Source organism: Rhincodon typus, chromosome 10 (assembly GCF_021869965.1).
Source record: "Rhincodon typus isolate 14 chromosome 10, sRhiTyp1.1, whole genome shotgun sequence".
NCBI lineage: Eukaryota > Metazoa > Chordata > Chondrichthyes > Orectolobiformes > Rhincodontidae > Rhincodon > Rhincodon typus.
The window spans coordinates 70,826,583-70,846,445 of NC_063341.1; the positions used below are offsets into that span (position 1 = coordinate 70,826,583).

The 19,863-nt window shown below is 43.2% G+C and overlaps 1 protein-coding gene across 1 annotated transcript in view; it reads right to left on the reverse strand.

Annotated features, from left to right (window-relative positions):
- pigk (phosphatidylinositol glycan anchor biosynthesis, class K) overlaps window positions 1-19,863 on the reverse strand; it is a 130,558-nt gene that overhangs the window by 75,536 nt on the left and 35,159 nt on the right. Inside the window, exon 8 of the mRNA XM_048601549.1 lies at window positions 5,059-5,231. Coding sequence (XP_048457506.1) covers window positions 5,059-5,231 — 173 coding nt within the window. The remainder of the gene's footprint in view (window positions 1-5,058; window positions 5,232-19,863) is intronic.

The window sequence follows — 19,863 nt, forward strand, 5'->3', positions numbered from 1 at the left end:
CCTTCATCAGAAAAGCCTTTTCTGATGAAGGGTCTAGGCCCGAAACGTCAGCCTCTCTGCTCCTATGATGCTGCTTGGCCTGCTGTGTTCATCCAGCCCTGCACCTTGTTGTCTCAGATTTTCCTAGCCACCATTAGTTCTGAGGAAGGGTCACCGGACCCGAAATGTTAACTTTAATTTCTCTTCACAGATGCTGCCAGACCTGCTGAGCTGCTTTGTCCCACACCTTATGTGGTTTAATCAGTTTCAGTGATGATGATTGAGGGATAAATGATCACCAGTACACCAGGTGACTTCCTGGCCTACTTTGTAAAAGTGCCACGGGATCTGAGACAGGAGGTGATCTGAGGGGCAAGAAAGCAAGAAATCTCGTAAAGAGAATAGCCACAAATATAAACAGCAGATGCATTCCTCCTGTACTTTACCAATAACATTACTATTTGGACAGGCAATAGCCTAGTAGTATTGTTGCTGGACTGTTAAATCAGAGACCCAGATGATATTCTGGGGTCCCAGGTTCGAATCCCACCGCAGCAGATAGTAGGATTTGAATTCAGTTGAAAAAATCTGGAGAGTTTAATAATAACCATGCAACAGAATTTGAATTCAATTGAAAAAATCTGGAATTGAGAGTTTAAATAATAACCATGAAACAATTGCCAATTGTCAAAAAAAACCACGTCTGGTTCACTAATGTCCTTTAGGGAAGGAAACTGCCACCCTTACCCAGTCTGGTCTACATGTGACTTCAGAGACACAAGACTGTGTTTGACTTTTAACTGCCCTCTGGGCAATTAGGGATAGGCAATAAATGCTGCCTGGTCAGTGACACCCTCGTCCCATGACTGAGGAAATCAACATAACAGGGAAGAAGAGGTGACTGTAAGCAAGTAATGATAACAGCATCTTATAAGACAGGATGAGCACCAAAATAGTTAATAATTCTCATTAATTACAGTCTTAATGAATTGTGACTAATTTGTTTTTTTTTGGTAGCATTTAAGTCTGTAGGACCCAATCTGTGGAAAGTATAACATTCACAGAATGGACAGTGCCAAGGGTTTGCTGCATTTCAGTCCAACTGCTGGTTGTAACATTTGATTTGGCTGAACCTGGAATGAGGCTTGTTGTGAGGTTTTGTAAAGCTCACTCGAAACAGTTCACAGGTCACTGAAGGTCAGATTCAGGATCACAATCAGTTGGTGTTGAAAGACAGACAAAGACAGAGACAAGCTCCATGCAGAGGAGAACTGTCGAGCTGTGCTACTCAGGAGTCTTCTTACGGTCTCTGGCTTTGTGCAGTCACAAAAAAAAGTGGGTACTTTGTTAATAGCATAGTCAGAGCTGAATGAAGAGTCACAAATGGCTCTGGGCAGCCAGAACTCAAGACAACATTTTAGGAGCAAATTGACAGTTAAGTGTTGGATTTAGGGCCCAGGATGAACAGAGAGAGCTGTGAGGGATCAGAATAGTCCATGTGCCATAAATAATTCAATACATCTTAGGGCAAGGGTAAAGAAAACCTAAAAGTAGTAGTTGATTGGTGCAAATGTTCAAACTCAGGGCAGTACTGTTTGAGGAAAAGCTCAAGTTATGTCTGTAAGTGCTAGAATGTAGCCTCCAAACGCCACGTGATTGCAGTGCCAGGAAGAGGTGAAACACAAATCATGGGCAGACTTTGAGGCAATCCATGATGGAGTGGAAACAAAAATTAAAATTGCTGGAAAAGCTCAGCAGGACTGGCCGCGTCTGTGGACAGAAATCAGAGTTAACGTTTCAGATCCTGTAACTCGTCCTCAGAACTGATGGAGTGGCTTTGGAGGGAGTTTCAAAATCGGATCATGAAAATTGGAATCCTTCGTTTAACGTGATTCGCTGACCCACAATGTCTCGAGTGTCTGCTGGTGGAATGCTGAAAAAACTCCCAGTCGCAAGTACTGTTTAGTATCTTCTAAAAGTTAACAGTAAAGTTAAATAGGGCTGATATTGATTCAGAGATAGTAGGAACTGCAGATGCTGGAGAATCTGAGATCACAAGGTGTAGGGCTGGATGAACACAGCAGGCCAAGCAGCATCAGAGGAGCAGGAAAGCTGATGTTTCGGTTCTGGACCCTTCTTCAGAAAATTTTTCTGAAGAAGGGTCCAGAATTGAAACGTCAGCTTTCCTGCTCCTCTCATACTGCTTGGCCTACTGTGTTCATCCAGCTCTACATCTTGTTACCTCAGTTAAATAGGGCTGCTCTCTCATTGGAGAGAGAGGTGACTGGTGGTGAGTTTAACTGGAGGGCCACCATGCCTCAGGCGAGGGGAGAGGTTGAGAGAGAGCCCTTCACATTAACCTCAGTCAATGCATGAACTGAACCCACACTGCTCATGTTACTCAGCATCGCAAACCAGCCATCCAGCCAACTGACCCCAAAGTGATGTGTTCTAAAGAGTATCGAACCATAGTTTGTCTGTGACTCGTATTTGCCTCATATTAAGTTGGGGATATTAGAAGAGAACTTGTAGCTACCTTTGTATAGTCTAAACCTTTTTATCAATCAATAAATTGTTTCTATAATTAAGCTTTACTTTTAATAACTTCATTATTCTTTTTTGGCTGGAAGAAATGGCCAGCTTAATCCTATTCAATTTAATATGATTCAAATACATTGAGACAAATATAAATTGACGATATCAACAACCTGGTTAAACTCAATATCTGTTTTGACTGGTGGAACAGTAGGACTGAAAAGGAAAGGTGCACCCCTCCAGCCTCGATGGTAACAATATTCACAGAGAAAGGCATGAACAGCGTACTATACCCTGCCTTAGGCAGAATCCAAGCTTTGGACAACTGAAGCCAGCTAAAACTCAATAAACATATTAGAGATAGATAATTTTATGCCAGGGCACCAAGACGGAAAGGATACAGGAGTTTGAAACAATAAGTACCATCATAAGAGACACTGGACAATGGGTCAATACCAATATGATTGCAACAATATGTAACATCTCCGTCTGAAATAAATAAGAGTGGAACTGATGAACTAGAGAAACAAATATTAATTATAGAATTAAAAGCTCAATGTAAATTGGTAACATTCAAGCTGATGCTAACATAGTCAATTTGCAGGAAGCAGCTCAAGAATACAGGGTGCATTGGACAAAATATTTAAGTGGGCAGAAAAATAGCACAGTTACAGGGACAAATGTACTCTGTAAATGCTGCTAAAACTGCAAAGGATGAAGTTGCAAGACACTCTGGGGTCCTGGAAGAATCGATGCCAAACATGGAGCAACGAGGTAAAGTGAATGTTGAACAACATAGTCAAAAACAAGAGTAGTAGAAATATTCTCACCTGGAATGCTAACAAATTGAAATCTGTGTTTTAATATTTACAATAAGAACACACTAGAGGGGGTTGTAACTTAGTTCTACATATTAATAAAGAAAACCTTTATGTTGCATTTGGCTGTATCTGAAAATCTACCACTAAATGCCAACAAATAAGTTATATAAAGAGTCTCTCTCTATTCAAATAAAATTGTCTATGCATTCTCTGTCAGTTAGCAGAAACACTGCTAAAGCAGACACTGCCAACTGTACCATAGTATTCAGGATCAGAAAAGAATCAGTTTATCTGTACAGGGGATAAACAGAAGAACTGATAGCAAACATCCTCCAAAAACTGAAACCAGGGTGTAGGGGTCAAACTTAATTACTCAAAATGGCAGTAGGAATGCTGTTTCACAGAAATCCGTGCTGGGAGCCTGTCACTCAGTATAAAAGATTTGGACATGAAAATGTCAAGACTTCATTCAGATTGATATTTCACAGAAATCAAAAAACAACTTATTTTATTTATTCTATTCCTCAGTGACCCCTAGGCTTGCTTTATATCTTTCATGATTTTGTTCACCCATGTTATTACCTCAACATGCTAGAGACATCCAGCTATGTTCAGATGCAATCTCCTTTCTGCCAGGTGACAAAAAGCTGAGCTACGTCTGTAGCTGCATTGACCATATAAGTTCACATTTGTGCATTTTACAATTCACAAATTATCAAAGTTTTAACGTGATTTAAAAGCTTTTTAACGGCATATTCCCAGGCCACTGAGCAAAGCTGAGATACCACCTAACCAATATCTGTTCCGCTGTCTAAATCAAGTTTTCTATTACAGAACAGTCAACTAATGTTCATTGCACACATCTGTCAGAATACTTTCCTGGCAATTGATGAAGCCAACAGTTGATAAAGTCAGAAATAATACCGTTTGCTCCAGATGCTTTTGTCTCCAGTTGGAAATTTCAGTTCAGAAGATAGGAATCCTGCAGAAAGTAACTCACCTCCTAACTCCCCAAAGCTTGTCCACCAACTACAAGGCACAAGTCAGGAGTGTGATGGAATACTACCCACCTGCCTGGATGGGTGCAGCTCCAACAGCACTCAAGATGCTGGACACCATCCAGGACAAAGCAGCCCGCTTGATTGGCACCACATCCACAAGCATCCACTCCCTCCATCACTGACGCTCAGCAGGTACAATCTACAAGATGCACTGCAGAAATTCACCAAAAATCCTTAGACAGCACCCTCCAAACCCACGACCACTTAAATCTAGGAGAAAGGCAATGCTGCTAGATTGGAATACCACCTGAAAGTTCCTTTCCAACCCAATCACCATCCAGACTTGGAAATATATCGCCATTCCTTCAGTGTTGCTGAGTCAAAATTCTCCCTAAGGGCACATGGGTGTACCTACACCAAATGCGCTGCAGCATTTCAAGAAGGCAGCTCACCACCAACTTCTCCGGGCATCTAGCCAATAAATCCCAGCCTAGTCAGCGATGCCCACATCCCGTGAATGAATAAAAAAAGTCTTCATACACCTACATCACTGCATGCTGCCCTATCCTTAACGTTTTGCAAGTCATGCTGCTGTGGTTTTACAGAAAAAAAAAACTTATGACGTATTTTCCAAGAGCAATTCAAATAAGCCTCCAGATCCCATACTACCACTTGATGCTCATAGACACAAGCATATGCAGATATCCAATCCACACGCTTACCTTTGTTCGGTTTCAGTGTCATTCGGGGTCAGTCGGATGATATCGCTTGTTATTTCCACCTTGCGCACACTGCCAAAGAAGTCTGTAATGAGGACACTTTCGGGGTCTCTCTGAAAGAGATCAGTCCTGTGCCCTGGGGTAGAAACGCACAGGCTTGGTGGGCAAACTTTGAACTGCAAGACAAGAGAAAACAGAAGCAAGGTGATCATCACATAGACAAGTTTGTAACAAGCTTACAAGCACAAAAGAGCACAGAGCTCAGTATAGGTCCAGCAATGTCCTGAATCAGCATAATGGGCTACAATATTGGCCACAGTATTAAAAGGCCAGTCCACTTCAGTTTCTGGTCAATTGCAACTCCCATGATGCTGACAGTGGGGGAATTCAGTGATAGAAATGCCACTGAATTGCAAGCTGAGATGGTTAGGTTCTCTTGTTGGACATGGTCACTTGCCATTTACCAGCCTACGTCAGAATGCTGTGCAGGTCTTGCTACATTTGGACACAGCTTCAGCGTCTGAGGAATTGCAAGAGGGACTGAACACAGTTCCCTTGGACTGCCACTGTCTTACACTTTTGTACACAACACTGATTTTTATGGCATATGGTGTTGCAACGCTTCATTTTCTGAAGAGTTTTGAATGGTATTGAACACTGCAATCATCAATATACAGCTCCATTTCAAATGTTACAATGAACAAAGAACAAAGATCATTACAGGAACAGGCCCTTCAGCCCATCATGTCTGTGTCGACAACGATGCCATTCTAAACTAATCCCAGCTGCCTGCACATGGTCCATATCCTTCTATACTCTACCTGTCCAGGTATCTGTCTAAATGTCTCTTAAACATTGCTGTTGTATCTGCTTCTACCACCTCCCCCTGGAATCACATTCCAGGCATCTGTGTTAAATACTTGCCTTGCACATCTCCTTTAAACATTGCCCCATCAGCTTAAACCTATGTCCCCTAGTATTTGACATTTGCATCCTGGGAAAAAGACTGTGACTATCTACCCTATCCATGCCCCTCAAAATGTTATTTACTTCTATCAGGTAACTCCTCAGCCTCTGAAGGTCTAGCAAAAACAATGCAAGTTTGTCTATTCGCTCCCTGTACTTAATACACTCCAGTCCAAGCAACATCCAGGTAAACCTCTTGCATCCTCTCCAAGGGCTCCCTTCTTATAGTATGGGGACCAGAACTGCACACAATACTTAAAATGTGGCCTAAAGATTTATACAGCTGCAATATGACTTGCCAACTTTTATATTCAATGCCCCAACCGAAGGCAAGTACGCCGTCCACCTTCTTTATCACCTTATCCACCATGTTGCCATTTTCAGAGAGTTACAGACTCTGTAGATTAATACTCCTAAGGGTCCTGCCATTTACCTTGTCCTTTCCTCTTGCATTTGACCTCCCAAATTGCATCACATCATACTTGATCAGATTAAATATTATCTGCCATTTCTCCACCAAACTTTCCAAATGATCTATATCCTGCTGTATCCTTTGACAACCTTCCTCACTATCGACAACTCCACCAATTTTCATGTCGTCCACTGATCAGACCATCTACATCTTCATCCAAATTATTCATATATATTACAAGCAGAAGTCCAAGCACTTGTGAAACACCACTGATAAAAGATCTTCAATCAAAAAAACACACCTCCACAACTACTCTATGACCAAGCCAATTTTGTATCCAATTTACCAACTCACCATCAATCCCATGTGACTTAATCTTCTGGACGAGCCTACCATGAGGGACTTTGTCAAATGCTCTAGTAAAGCCCATGTAGACAACATACACTGCCCTATCCTCATCATTTATCTTCATCATTTCCTCAGAAGACTCAATCAAATTTGAGAGACAAGACCTCCACTGCACAAAGCCATGCTGACTATCCCTAATAAATTCAATCTTTTCCAAATGAAAGGATAATCATCGATGAAGTGGCTGAAGATGGTTGGGTCTTGGACAGTATGCCAATGAACTCCTGTCATGGGGCTGAGGTATTCGCCTCTTCCAACCACAGTCATCTTGCCTTAAGCTAGGTATGGCTCCAATCAATGAGGATATTTCCCCCTCAAACCATCTCACCCATCCGCCATTCCCAATGACTTCAGTTTTGCTGGGACTCTCTGACGCCATACTTGGTCAAATGCTGCCTTGATACCAAGGACAGTCACTCCCACCTCACTTCAGGAGTTCAGCTCTGACTTGCTTGGTCAGAGCAAGACTGTAATGAGATCAGAAGCCAACTGGCCCTAACAAAGCCAAAACACAGGATCCATTTTGAATTTCTTTCGTGATTTCATGATTTGCATGCAGTTCTGGTCACCACACTATTGGAAGGAGGTAATTGCACTGGAGAGGGTGCAGAGGAGATTCACCAGGATGTTACCTGGGATGGAAAAGCTCTGTTATTAGGAGAGACTGGGTTTGTTTTCCTTGGAGCAGAGGAGGCTTTGGGGGGTGGGAGGATCTGATTGAGTTATAAAAAATTCTGAGAGGCATAGAGTAGATCAGATGAATCTTTTCCCCATAGCAGACGTGTCTAAGACCAGAGGGCATAACTTTAAGGTAAGGAGTAAGTGGTTTAGAGGGGATCTGCGGAAAAACTTTTTACCCAGAGGGCAGCAGAAACATGGAACGTCCTGCCCGAGGGGATGGAGGAGTCAGGGATTCTCAACATTTAAGAAGCATCTGGATGACCACTTAGAATGCTAGGGCAAAGTAGGCTATGGACCAAGAGCACATAAATGTTTTTTTTTTCTTTTTTTATTTACGGAATGAGGGCATCGCTGGCTAGGCAACATTCATTGCCCATCCCTAATTGCCCAGAGGGCAGTTCAGAATCAACCACATTACTGTGGGTCTGGAGTCACACGTAGGCCAAACCAGGTAAGAATGGCAGTTTCCTTCCCTAAGGGACATTAATGAACCAGGTGGGTTTTTCCGACAATCGACAATGGATTCATGGTCATCATCAGATTCTTAATTCCAGATATTTTATTAGAAACAAATTCCACCATCTGCCATGGCTGGATTCAAACCCGGGTCTCCAGAACATTATCTGGGTCTCCGGATTAACAGTCCAATGATTATACAACTAGGCCATCACCTCCCCCGTAAATGTGGTTGGTATAGTTCAATGTTTGTTGGTTGGCATAGACAGGTCGGCCGAAGGGCCTGTTTGAATGATGTCTGACTCTATAACTTCAATTAAATAACTCGATCTCTCAGCTCAAGGGAATGCAAGCAAAGTTAAATCAAACTGCCTGTGAGGCCTGGTATAATACTAGTGAATCCGTACACTGTTTCTTTCTAACACCGAATCTTATTTTTCAAATTGCAGTGCCAAAAACAGAACCCAGCAGTCCATTTGGGGTCTAGTCAAGACTGTAACTGAACCATTAATTCTATACTTTTGAATTCCAAATCCCTCAAATTAAAACCAATGTGATTCACTACTTGACCACATTACTACTGTACAACACCACAACTTTAAAGCTAATGCCGAACTATTGGAATGGGAACAAAAACAAAAGCAGAAAAACTCAGCAGGTCTGGCAGCATCTGTGGAGAGAAGGCTAAGTTAACGTTTCAAAAGAAGGGTCACTGGACCCGAAATGTTAACTCTACTTTGTCTCCACAGATGTTGCCAGACCTGCTGAATTTTTCCAGCAATTTCTGTTTTTGTTTCTGACTTCCAGCATCCGCAGTCCTTCTGTTTTTCGTTTAATGGAAATGGGAACAGGTTTAAAATGATTTGCAAAAGACGAAAATTTGATGCATTCATGCAGCGCATGGTTCAACTCTGGAACACATTACTAGAAAGTGTGGTAGAGGCAGATTTAATCAAGACATTCAAGAGGGTATGAGACGATGGTCTGAATAGAAACTGTGTATGGGTAGCAGGTAAAAGTCAGGAGAGTGACACTAAGTCATAATTCTCCTTTGGAGAACAGGCGCAGACAAGATGGGCCAAATAGCCTCCTTCTGCACCTTAACAATTCTGCGACTCTGCTAAATCAGCGTAAGCAATTGCACTGTGAGGAAATTTATTCTGTTTCATGGAATGTGGTTATCACTGGCACAGCCAGTGTCTGTTACTTTATTCTTCACTGTCCTTGTACTGATGTGACCTACTGTTCCATTTCAGGGCGCAGGTAATGGTCAATCACATTGCTGGGGGTCTGGAGTCACATGTAGGCCAGACTGGGTAAGGATTCCTTCCCTAAAGGATATGAGTGAACCAGGTGGGTATTTCTGAATATCAGCAATCATTTATTATCAATTACTGAGCTTACAATGAGATTCTAGACATTTTTAAATTGAATTCAAATTAAACCAGCTGCAATGCTGAGTTTTGAACCGGTGCCCCAGAGCATTAATTAACCTGGATACAAAAAGAACAAAGAACAATACAGCACAGGAACAGGCCCTTCAGCCCTCCAAGCCTGCACCAACACATTTTGTCCTTCCATACTAAAACTGTCTTTGCTTACAGGATCCATATCCCTCCATTCCCTTCCTATTCATGTATTCGTCCAGGTGCTTCTTGAATGCTGCTATGGTGTCTGCTTCCACCACCTCCTCTGGGAGCACGTTCCAGGTACTCACCACCCTTTGTGTGAAAAACTTGCCTCGCACATCTCTTTTAAACTTCCCGCACACTGCACCTTCAGCCTGTGCCCCCTAGCAATTGACCCCTTCAATCTGGGAAAAAGCCTCATACTGTCTACCCTATCCATGCCATTCACAATCTTATAAACTTTTATTAGTTCACCCCTCAACCTCCTGCATTCCAGTGAAAACAAACCCAGTCTATCCAAACTTTCTTCAAAGCTAAAATCCCCCATACCAGGCAACATCCTGGTAAACCTTTTCTGTATCTTGTCCAAAGCATCAACATCCTTTTAGTAGTATGGTGACCAGAACTGTACACAATATTCCAAAGTGTGGCCTGACTAAAGTTCTATAAACCTGCAGAGTAATTTGTCTATCCTTATACTCAATGCCCCTTCCAATGAAGACAAGGTAGTGAACAAGGCCTATGGCATGCTTATCTACCTGCGCCGCCACCTTCAGTGATCTGTGGACCTGCACACCCAGATCCCTCTGCATATCAATACTCCTAAGGGTTCTGCCATTCACTGTATAATTTCCACCTGCATTTGACCTTCCAAAATGCATCGCCTCACATTTGTCTGGATTAAACTCCATCTGCTAGTTTTCTGCCCATGCCTCCAACCAATCTATATCCTGCTGTATCCTCTGACCAGCCTCCTCACTATCCACAATTCCACCAATTTTTGTATCTGCGAACTTACTAATTAGATCAGCTACATTTTCCTCCAAATCATTTAGGTAGGCTACAAACAGCAGAGGTACCAGCACTGATCACTGTGGAATACCACTAGTCACAACCCTTCATTCTGAAAAGCATCCTTCCACCACTACCCTCTGTCTCCCATGATGAAACCAGTTCTGTATCCATCTGGCCAGCTCACCCCAATACCATGTGACTTCACCTTATGTACCAGTCTGCCATGAGGAACCTTGTCAAAGGCTTTACTGAAGTCCATGTAGACAAGATCAACCACTTTTCCCTCAATCATCTTCATCACCTCCTCAAAAAACTCTATCACATTAGTGAGGCATGACCTCCCCTGCACAAAACCATGCTGTTTATCGTTAATAAGTCTATTTGCTTCTAAATGCGTATAGATCTAGACTCTGAGTATCTTTTCCAATAATTTCCCTACTACTGACGTAAGACTCTCCAGTCTGTAATTTCCAGGATTATCCCTACAGCCCTTTTTAAACAATGGGACAAAATTGGCCATTCTCTAGTCCTCTGCGACATCACCTGTGGCCACAGAGGATAGAAAGATGTCTGTCAATGCTCCAGCAATTTGTTCTCTTGCCTCCCTCAATATTCTGGGATAGATCCCAACAGGACCCGGGGACTTATCTTAATACTTTTTAAGACACCCAACACCTCTTTCCTTTTCAATAGCAGCTTGGCTTAGAAACTAAACACTTCCTTCCCTGAGATCATCCTCCACCAATTCCTTCTCTTTGGTGAATACAAACACAAAGTATTCCTTTAGGACATCACCTACCTCTTCTGCCTCCACACACAGATTCTCTCCTTCGACCTTGAATGGGCCAACTCTTTCCCTCGTTACTCTCTTGCTTTTTACATGTATAAAAAGCCTTAGGATTCTCCTTAATCCTGTTTGTTAATGACTTTTCATGACCCTTTTTAGCCCTTCTAATGCCTTGCTTAAGTTCTTTCCTACTTTCCTTATATACTTCAAGGGCTTTGTCAGTTCCGATCCTCCTAAACCTTGCGTATGCTTTCTTTTCTTTCTGACCAAGGTCATAACATCTCTGGTCATCCAAGGTTCACATAACTTGCCATACTATCCATCATCCTTGCAGGACTGTGCCGCTTCTGAACTCTTATCAACTGCCATTTTAAAAACTCTCACACATCCAATGTAGATTTACCCTCAAACAGCTGCCTCCAATCAAAATTCTCCAGTTCCTGCCTAATATTGTTGTCATTCACCTTTCCTCAATTTAACACCTTCACCCGAGGACTGCTGTTATTCCTATCCATGAGTATCTTAAAACTCACAGATTTATGGTCACTACTCCCGAAATGCTCCCCCACTGAAACTTCACTCACCTGACTGGGCTCATTTCCCAAAACCAGGTCCAGTATAACCCCTCCCTGTTTACATACTGTGTCAAGAATCCCTCTGGAATGGTCCTTACAAATTCTGCCCAATCCAAGCCCCGAGCACGTAGTGAGTCCCAATCAATACAGGTGAAGTTAAAATCACCCACCACAACAACCATGATGTTCTTACATCTTTCCAAAATCTTTCTCTCAGCAGCGGGAGTGGACAGAACGCGAGCCAGGAAGTGAACAAATATATTCGGGCATTGGCTAAACCTGAAACACTACACGTGTATTTCTCCCACCCATCCTCCTCCTCTAACCAAAATAATAATGTGGAGGGTCGGTAAGGTAAGGCTTTTTTTTTATTCTTCTGGAAATCTAGAGTAGAGGGAATGGAAGCGAGGGCAATTGCATGCTCCTTTTGCAGAATCTGGGAGGTAAGGGTCACTGCTGGTGTCCCCTCCGAGTTCACCTCCGAGAAGTGCACCCAACTCCAGATGCTCACAAACTGCGTTAGGGAACTGGAGCTGGATGAACTCCGGATCATTCGGGAGGCTGAGGGGGTGATAGAGAGGAGTTATAAGGAGGTGGTCACACCCAAGGTACAGGAAAAAGGTAGCGGGTGACTGTCAGGAGGAGGAAAGGGAATAGGCAGACAGTGCAGGGATCCCCCTGTGGCCATTCCCCTCAATAATAAGTATACTGTTTTGGATACTATTGGGGCGGGGGTCCTACCAGGGGAAGGCCATAGCGGACAGGTCTCTGGTACTGAGCCTGGCTCTGTGGCTCAGAAGGGAAGGGGGAGAATAGGAGAGCAATTGTAGTGGGGGATTCAATAGTAAGAGGCACAGACAGGCGGTTCTGCAGACGCGAACGAGACAAACAGATAGTACGTTGCCTCCCGGGTGCCAGGGTCTGAGACGTTTTGGATCATGTCTTCAAGATCCTCAAGGGGGAGGGTGAGCAACCAGCAGTCATGGTACACATCGGTACCAATGACATAGGTAGAAAAAGGACAGAGAATGTGAAAAACGAGTACAGGGAGTTAGGTTGGAAGCTGAAGTCCAGGACAAACAGGGTAGTTATCTCTGGATTACTACCAGTGCCAAGTGATAACGAGGTAAGAAATAGGGAGAGAGTGCAGCTAAACATGTGGCTACAGGGCTGGTGTAGGAGGGAGGGCTTCCATTATGTGGACAATTGGAGCACATTCTGGGGAAGGTGGGCCCGGTACAGGAAGGATGGGTTGCACCTGACCCGGAAGGGCACAAATATCCTGGGAAGGAGGTTTGCTCGAGCTATACGGGATGGTTTAAACTAGATTGGCAGGGGGTGGGGAACCGGATTTGTAATTCAGAGGACGAGGTATTCAGCCTTCCAAAAGACACAACAGGGAGTGAGGTTGTTAATAAAGAAATGCGGTCAGTGGAGCGTAATTGTGGACACGGATGGTTTGAAGAAGTATCAGAAATAAGGCGGATGAACTTCGTGCATGGGTCAGTACATGGAACTACGATGTTGTGGCCATTACAGAAATTTGGGTAACTCAGGGACAGGAATAGTTGTTGGAATTTCCGGGATTTAGATGCTTTAAAAGAAATAGGGAGGGTGGCAAAAGAGTGGGGGAGTGGCATTGCTAGTCAGGGCTAGTATAGCAGCTACTGAAAGGCAGTTCGAGAATGATATGTCTACAGAGTCAGTTTGGGTTGAGGTCAGGAACAAGAAAGGAGCCACTTTGTTGGGGACTTTTTTTACAGACCCCCTAATAGTTGCAGAGAAGTAGAGGAGCAGATTGGAGGCAGATACTGGAAAGGTGCAGAAGTCACAGGGTTGTAGTCATGGGTGACTTCAACTTTCTAAATATTGATTGGAAACTTTTTAGTTGTTAATAGTTTAGATGGAGCAGATTTTGTCCAGTCTGTTCAGGAAGGATTCCTGACACAGTATGTCGATAGACCAACACGAGGAGAGGCCACTTTGGATTTGGTGCTTGGCAACGAACCAGTCCAAGTGTTAGACCTGTTGGTAGGAGAGCATTTTGGCGGTGGCGATCAAAACTCTGTTACTTTTACAATAGTCACGGAAAAGCATAGGTACAGTACAGCAGGGTAAGGTTTATAATTAGGGGAAAGAGAATTATAATTCTGTTAGGCAAGAACTGGGTAACATAAAATGGGAACAGATGCTGTCAGGGAAGAGCACTAAAGAAATGTGGAGATTGTTTAAGGAATGCATACTGCGTGTGATCGATATGTTTGTCCCTAGCAGGCAGGGAAGATGCGGTCGAGTGAGGGAGCCTTGGTTCTCGAGAGAGGTCGAATGGCTAGTTAAGAGGAAGAAGGATGCTTATAGAAGGTTTAGGAAACAAGGATCGGAAAAGGCTCTGGAGGGATACAAGTTAACCAGGAAAGAGCTGAAGAAAGGGCTCAGGAGAGCTAGAAGGGGGCATGAGAAAACCTTGGCAGATAGGATCAAGGAAAACTCCAAGGCTTTTCACACATACGTGAGGAATAAGAGAATGACCAGAGGAAGGGTAGGGCCGATCAAGGATTGATAAAGGGAATTTGTGCACGGAGCCTAAAGAGATAGGAGAGGTCCTTAATGAATACTTTTCTTCTGTATTCACAACTGAGAGGGACCTAGTTGTAGGGGAGGACAGTGTGAAACAGTCTGGTAAGCTAGAGGAGATCGATGTTAGTAAGGAAGATGTACTAAGAATTCTGAGGAAGTTGAAGATAGATAAGTCCCCCGGGCCTGATGGGATTTATCCAAGGATTCTATGGGAAGCGAGGGAAGAGATCGCTGGGCCTTTGGCAATGATCTTTTCTTCCTCACTGTCCTCAGGTACAGTGCCAGAAGATTGGAGAGAGGCAAACGTCATTCCCTTGCTCAAAAAAGGGAACAGGGATAACCCCGGAAATTACAGGCCAGTTAGTCTTACTTCTGTGCTGGGCAAATTATTGGAAAGGGCTCTGAGAGATAGGATTTATGATCACTTGGATAGGCACAGTTTGATTCGTGATAGTCAGCATGGATTTGAGAGGGGTAGATCATGCCTCACAAACCTTATTCAATTCTTTGAAGAGGTGACCAAACATGTGGATGAAGGTAGAGGAGTGGATGTGGTATACATGGATTTAAGTAAGGCGTTTGATAAGGTTCCCCATGGTAGGCTCATGAGAAAGTAAGGTGGCATGGGATAGGGGAAAATGTGGCAGATTGGATTCAGAATTGGCTGACCCTTAGAAGACAAAGGGTGGTGGTGGACAGAAAATATTCAACATGGTGCTCAATTACAAGTGGCATACCACAAGGATCTGTTCTGGGTCCTCTTCTATTTGTGATTTTTGTAAATGATTTGGATGAAGGAGTGGAAGGGTGGATTAGAAAGTTCGCAGACGATACGAAGGTGGGTCGCGTTGTGGACAGTGCAGAGGGCTGTTCTAGGTTACAAAGGGACATTGATAGGATGCAGAGCTGGGCTGAGAAGTGGCAGATGGAGTTTAACCCTGAAAAGTGTGAGGTGATTCATGTTGGAAGGTCAAACTTGAAAGCAGAATACAGGGTTAACAGAAAGATTCTTGGCAGTGTGGACGAGCAGAGGGATCTTGGGGTTCATGTCCACAGTTCCCTGAAAGCTGCCACCCAGGTGGATAGAATTGTTAAGAAGGCGTATGGTGTCTTAGCTTTCATTAATAGAGGGATTGAGTTCAAGAGCCGTGAAGTTATGCTCCAGCTATACAAAAGCCTGGTTCAGCCACATCTGGAGTATTGTGTCCAATTCTGGTCACCTCATTACAGTAAAGATGTGGAAGTGTTGGAAAAGGTGCAGAGGAGATTTACCAGGACGTTGCCTGGAATGCAGGGAAGGTCTTCCAAGGAAAGGTTGAGAGAGCTAGGGCTTTTCTCTTTAAAACGACGAAGCATGAGAGGTGACTTGATAGAAGTGTACAAAATGATCAGAGGTATAGATAGAGTGGACAGCCAGAGACTTTTTCCTAGGGTGGAGGTAGCTATTATGAGGGGGCATAGTTTTAAAGTGAGTGGAGGTAGATATAGGGGAGACGTCAGAGGTAGGTTCTTTACTCAGAGAGTGGTAGGGGCGTGGAATGCATTGCCAGAGAGGGTAATAGAGTCGGCCTCATTAGGGGCATTTAAGCGGCTATTAGATAGGCATATGGATGATAGTATAAGGTAGGGGTGGAGGTTAGATAGACCTTAGGATTAGGGTAAAAGTTCGGCACAACATCGTGGGCCAAAGGGCCTGTACTGTGCTGTACTGTACTGTTCTATGTTCTATGTTCGGTCCTCTGTCTCCAGGTGGCTATTGGGAGGCTGTGGTAAACCCCCAGCATTGGGATTTCACCTTTCCTATTCCTGATTTCTTCCCATATTACCTCACTGCACAAGTCCACTGTTGTATCCTTCCTTCTCAACAGCTACGAGATTCTCCTTTACCAGTAACGCAACTCCCACACCCCTTTTACATCCCGTTCTATCACACCTGAAACATTTAAATCCTGGGACATTCAGTTGCCAGTCCTGTCTCTCTTTCAGCCAAGTCTCTGTAATCACAATAATGTTATAGTTCCAAGTACAAACCAAAACTCTTAAGTTCTCATGATTGCTAGGCCAGTAGCCACTATGTCAGACTCTCCTGGAAGCACTGAATGTATGCCATATTCCTTCCTTAAATCATTCCTTAAAACATTAAGTAATGAAATCTGAAGTCTTCATTTCTGCACATTTAAGTACACGCAGTTGCAGAAGCTAGTACAATAACATTTGGAGTCGCAATGGATGTTTGCAAAGATACATGAATTACAGTGTAGGTCTCAGCAATGTGGAAAAATAATTATCCTAAGCAGCCACAAAATTATATGCGACTGCACCTGAAATTTAGTGTGCAAATTTTACACCCCTCAAAATTGGCATCACTTCAGGAAAAGTAGCCAAGTAGCATTTTCACAAGGGGTACAGCTGTGCTAACGAGCAGTCATGGATTCAGCCAGGGTGTTTGCTAAATCAGCATGAAAGACTGACGAAATGTGAACATAGTGCAAAATGCCCAAGCCTTGGCATCCACCAATGCAGCTCTTGTTAATGAAGTTGCTTTACACCAATACCCACATCAATGCATTCAGCATAAACTGGACATATCAGGTTGGTTCTACAGGTAGCTGTTTCCTCCAAGTCAGAAAGAGCTGGGTTCAAATTCCACCTTGGGACTGCGATGTAGAATCCAGGCTCATACTTGGAACACTGCATTGTCAGAAACCTTGCTTTGTGAAGAAGTTAAAGCAAGGTACAGTCTTGCTCTTCCAATGGCTCAGAAAGATAAAGAAACCAGCATACTACTTAAGGAGCAGAAAGTTCGAAAATCTAAGCCAAAGTTCTCTCATGAAGCAATATCACAAAGAACAGATTATTCAGCAGGTCATCTTTACATTGATAAATACCAGAATATCCTGTATGAATCACTGAACCTCGAAGTAATTTATTTTTTATAGATTCTTTTGAAGCATTTCTGACAGTAGTAAGATAAATGTAAGGCCTTCTATTTAAATATTGCACTTGCATAACTTGTAAGAATCCAGCTCGTTGCATTTATTTTATTTACTGATCAATAAAGCATCAACATCCCATCATTCTTCTAAAGGGAAGTTACTGCTTTCATCTCTGATTCAATAAAATATCAAAACCAAGTGTTCTTAAAATGATCCATTTCACAGGCACTCTTCAATTCAAAAGAATGATTCAAAACATTTTGCCCAAATGCTTACGCAATCCTTTTCATCTAAAATAACGGGTAAATATCACGCCTTTAGAAGAATGCTGAAATAACTCCACAGAAGCTAATATCCCGTCACCAAGTAGCCCTTTACTTATATGTGCCTAGTACATGACACTGACCCAGATAGCTCCTAGAGTGAACAGAACCCCTGGCACTCCTGCTCTTATCTGTCAGCCAGGGCTCCCTGATTGGGGCTGGTAACCCGGTCCAATCAGGGAACCCAAATTCTATGAGGTCCACCTGACTGACCTCATTTCAATCACTCCAAATGCATTGGTGCACATTTTTGTCAAAGTCATATTCCCACCACTGGTGTAGAGTGGCTCCAGTGTGCACAGTCCTAAGACATACACCCAGCAACTCATCGAAGAGTCTTCAAACACACATTCCAAATCGTAACTTTTACCTCCTAGAAAGTGGAGGGTCTATGTGAGCATCACTACCTACACGATACCCTCCAAGTCACACACCATCCTTTGATTTGATTTGATTTATTGTAGTCACATGTACCTAGGTACAGGGAAAAGTTTTGTTCTGCAAGCAGTACAGGCAGGTCATAGCAGACAAGGTTATACAGATTACTGGGTGTTTACACAGAGCAAGGAAATACCATTTAAACAGATACTGTAATGTTTCTGAGGGATCGGCATTTGCACTCAATTTGGGCCCCTTAAAAGAACACTGCAATAAAAGTAAAAAACCAGCAACACCAAAGCTGCCACATTGGTGCTGATGGACCTGACATCACAGACATCATCATCAATAAGGTGTGACTTCCTGGTCTGAAGTCACACACTTCTTTCATTCATTTGTTACAATCGCCTTCATCCATGCAGCCTCTCACATGAACGTGGACAATAACGCCTTTCTGAAATTTTTCTGTGGGGAAGAGTTTTACATCTGACCATCGCCATCTGCCTTAAGTTTTATGCCATCCATCATGCGTAATGGAACAACGTCCTTGCATGACCAGTCACATTTACAAGTTTCTACACCGATCTTGGTAACAGTCTCATTTGTTAGAACACTGAAATTTAATTGGTGTTTCTGCCAGATTTCCAAAGCAGGCTAACTGATACATATTCATCCCACAACACTGGGTGACAAAATGATAGAATTTGATGACTATACCTTGGGGTTCAGTAGCAGATGCTGTGTGCAATAAGTCTACAGAGGCTGGTATCCTGTCACCAAGTCACCTTTTATTTACATGCGGAGAGTCCTTGACACTGATCCAGCTCCCTCAGAGCCAGCTCTCAGGATGAACAGAATCTCTGACACTCCTGTTCTTCTTTTTTCTTTTTTTTTTAAGAAAAAGCACCAGGTGTGCAAATAACTTTATTAACATACCACCACCAGGAAAATCATCCATGTGACCATAATATCAGTATCAAGCAGAGTTCCTGTAGGGGCAAGCCTATGTGAAAGAAAGTGAAGGGGAAGGGTAGAGATCAAATCAAAATAGAGTTTGTGGAGGAAACAAAGCTGTCCACATCCCACGGTGCCCACCTCTCCCGAAAGGCATTGAGAGCACCAGTGCACACCGCGTACTCCTTCTCCAAGGACATCAGTGCACGGACATAGCAATGGAAGAAGGGACACTCCTGTTCTTATCTGTCAGCCAGGTCCCCTTGATTGGACCAGGTTAACAGTCCCAATCAGGGAACTTATACTACAAGTTTCACCTGGCTGAACTCATTGCAGTCACTGCACTGTGAAATTTTGGTTTCTGATTGAGTACTAAATCATTTCTTTTCATGAATGCACCTACATTCGCTCTGTATTGTAAGCCTTCTTCACCTTTCTAAGGGAGTTAAGTTGTTGGCTCAGTGGCTGATAGCAGAACCATTTAGCCAATGCTCACTAGCTCGTTCTGCCACTCGTTTTCCAATTTAAATTGAGCTGTATATTTACTACTGTTCTTCAAAGCCATAATGATAGGTCATGAGCAACACATCACTCGTGTTGACTGGCTGGCAGAAGGAAAATCTAAAAGGGGAGCCGGGGAGGGGTGATGTTTAAAGGAGATGTGCGAGGCAAGTTTGTGTTTTAACACAGAGGCGCCTGGAAAGCATTGCCAGGGGAGGTGGTAGAAACAGATGCAATAGCAATGTTTAAGAAGCGGTTAGACAGACACATGAGCAGGCAGATGGATTTAGTTGAGAATGGTGGGCCGAAGGGCCTGTTCCTGTGCTGTTTTATGATCTACGTTCCACACATGGCTTTCATTAAACTGTAGAAAGCACCAGTAAGTAATGAATAATTGATCACTGATTGACTGATCATTGGAAAACTGGGGT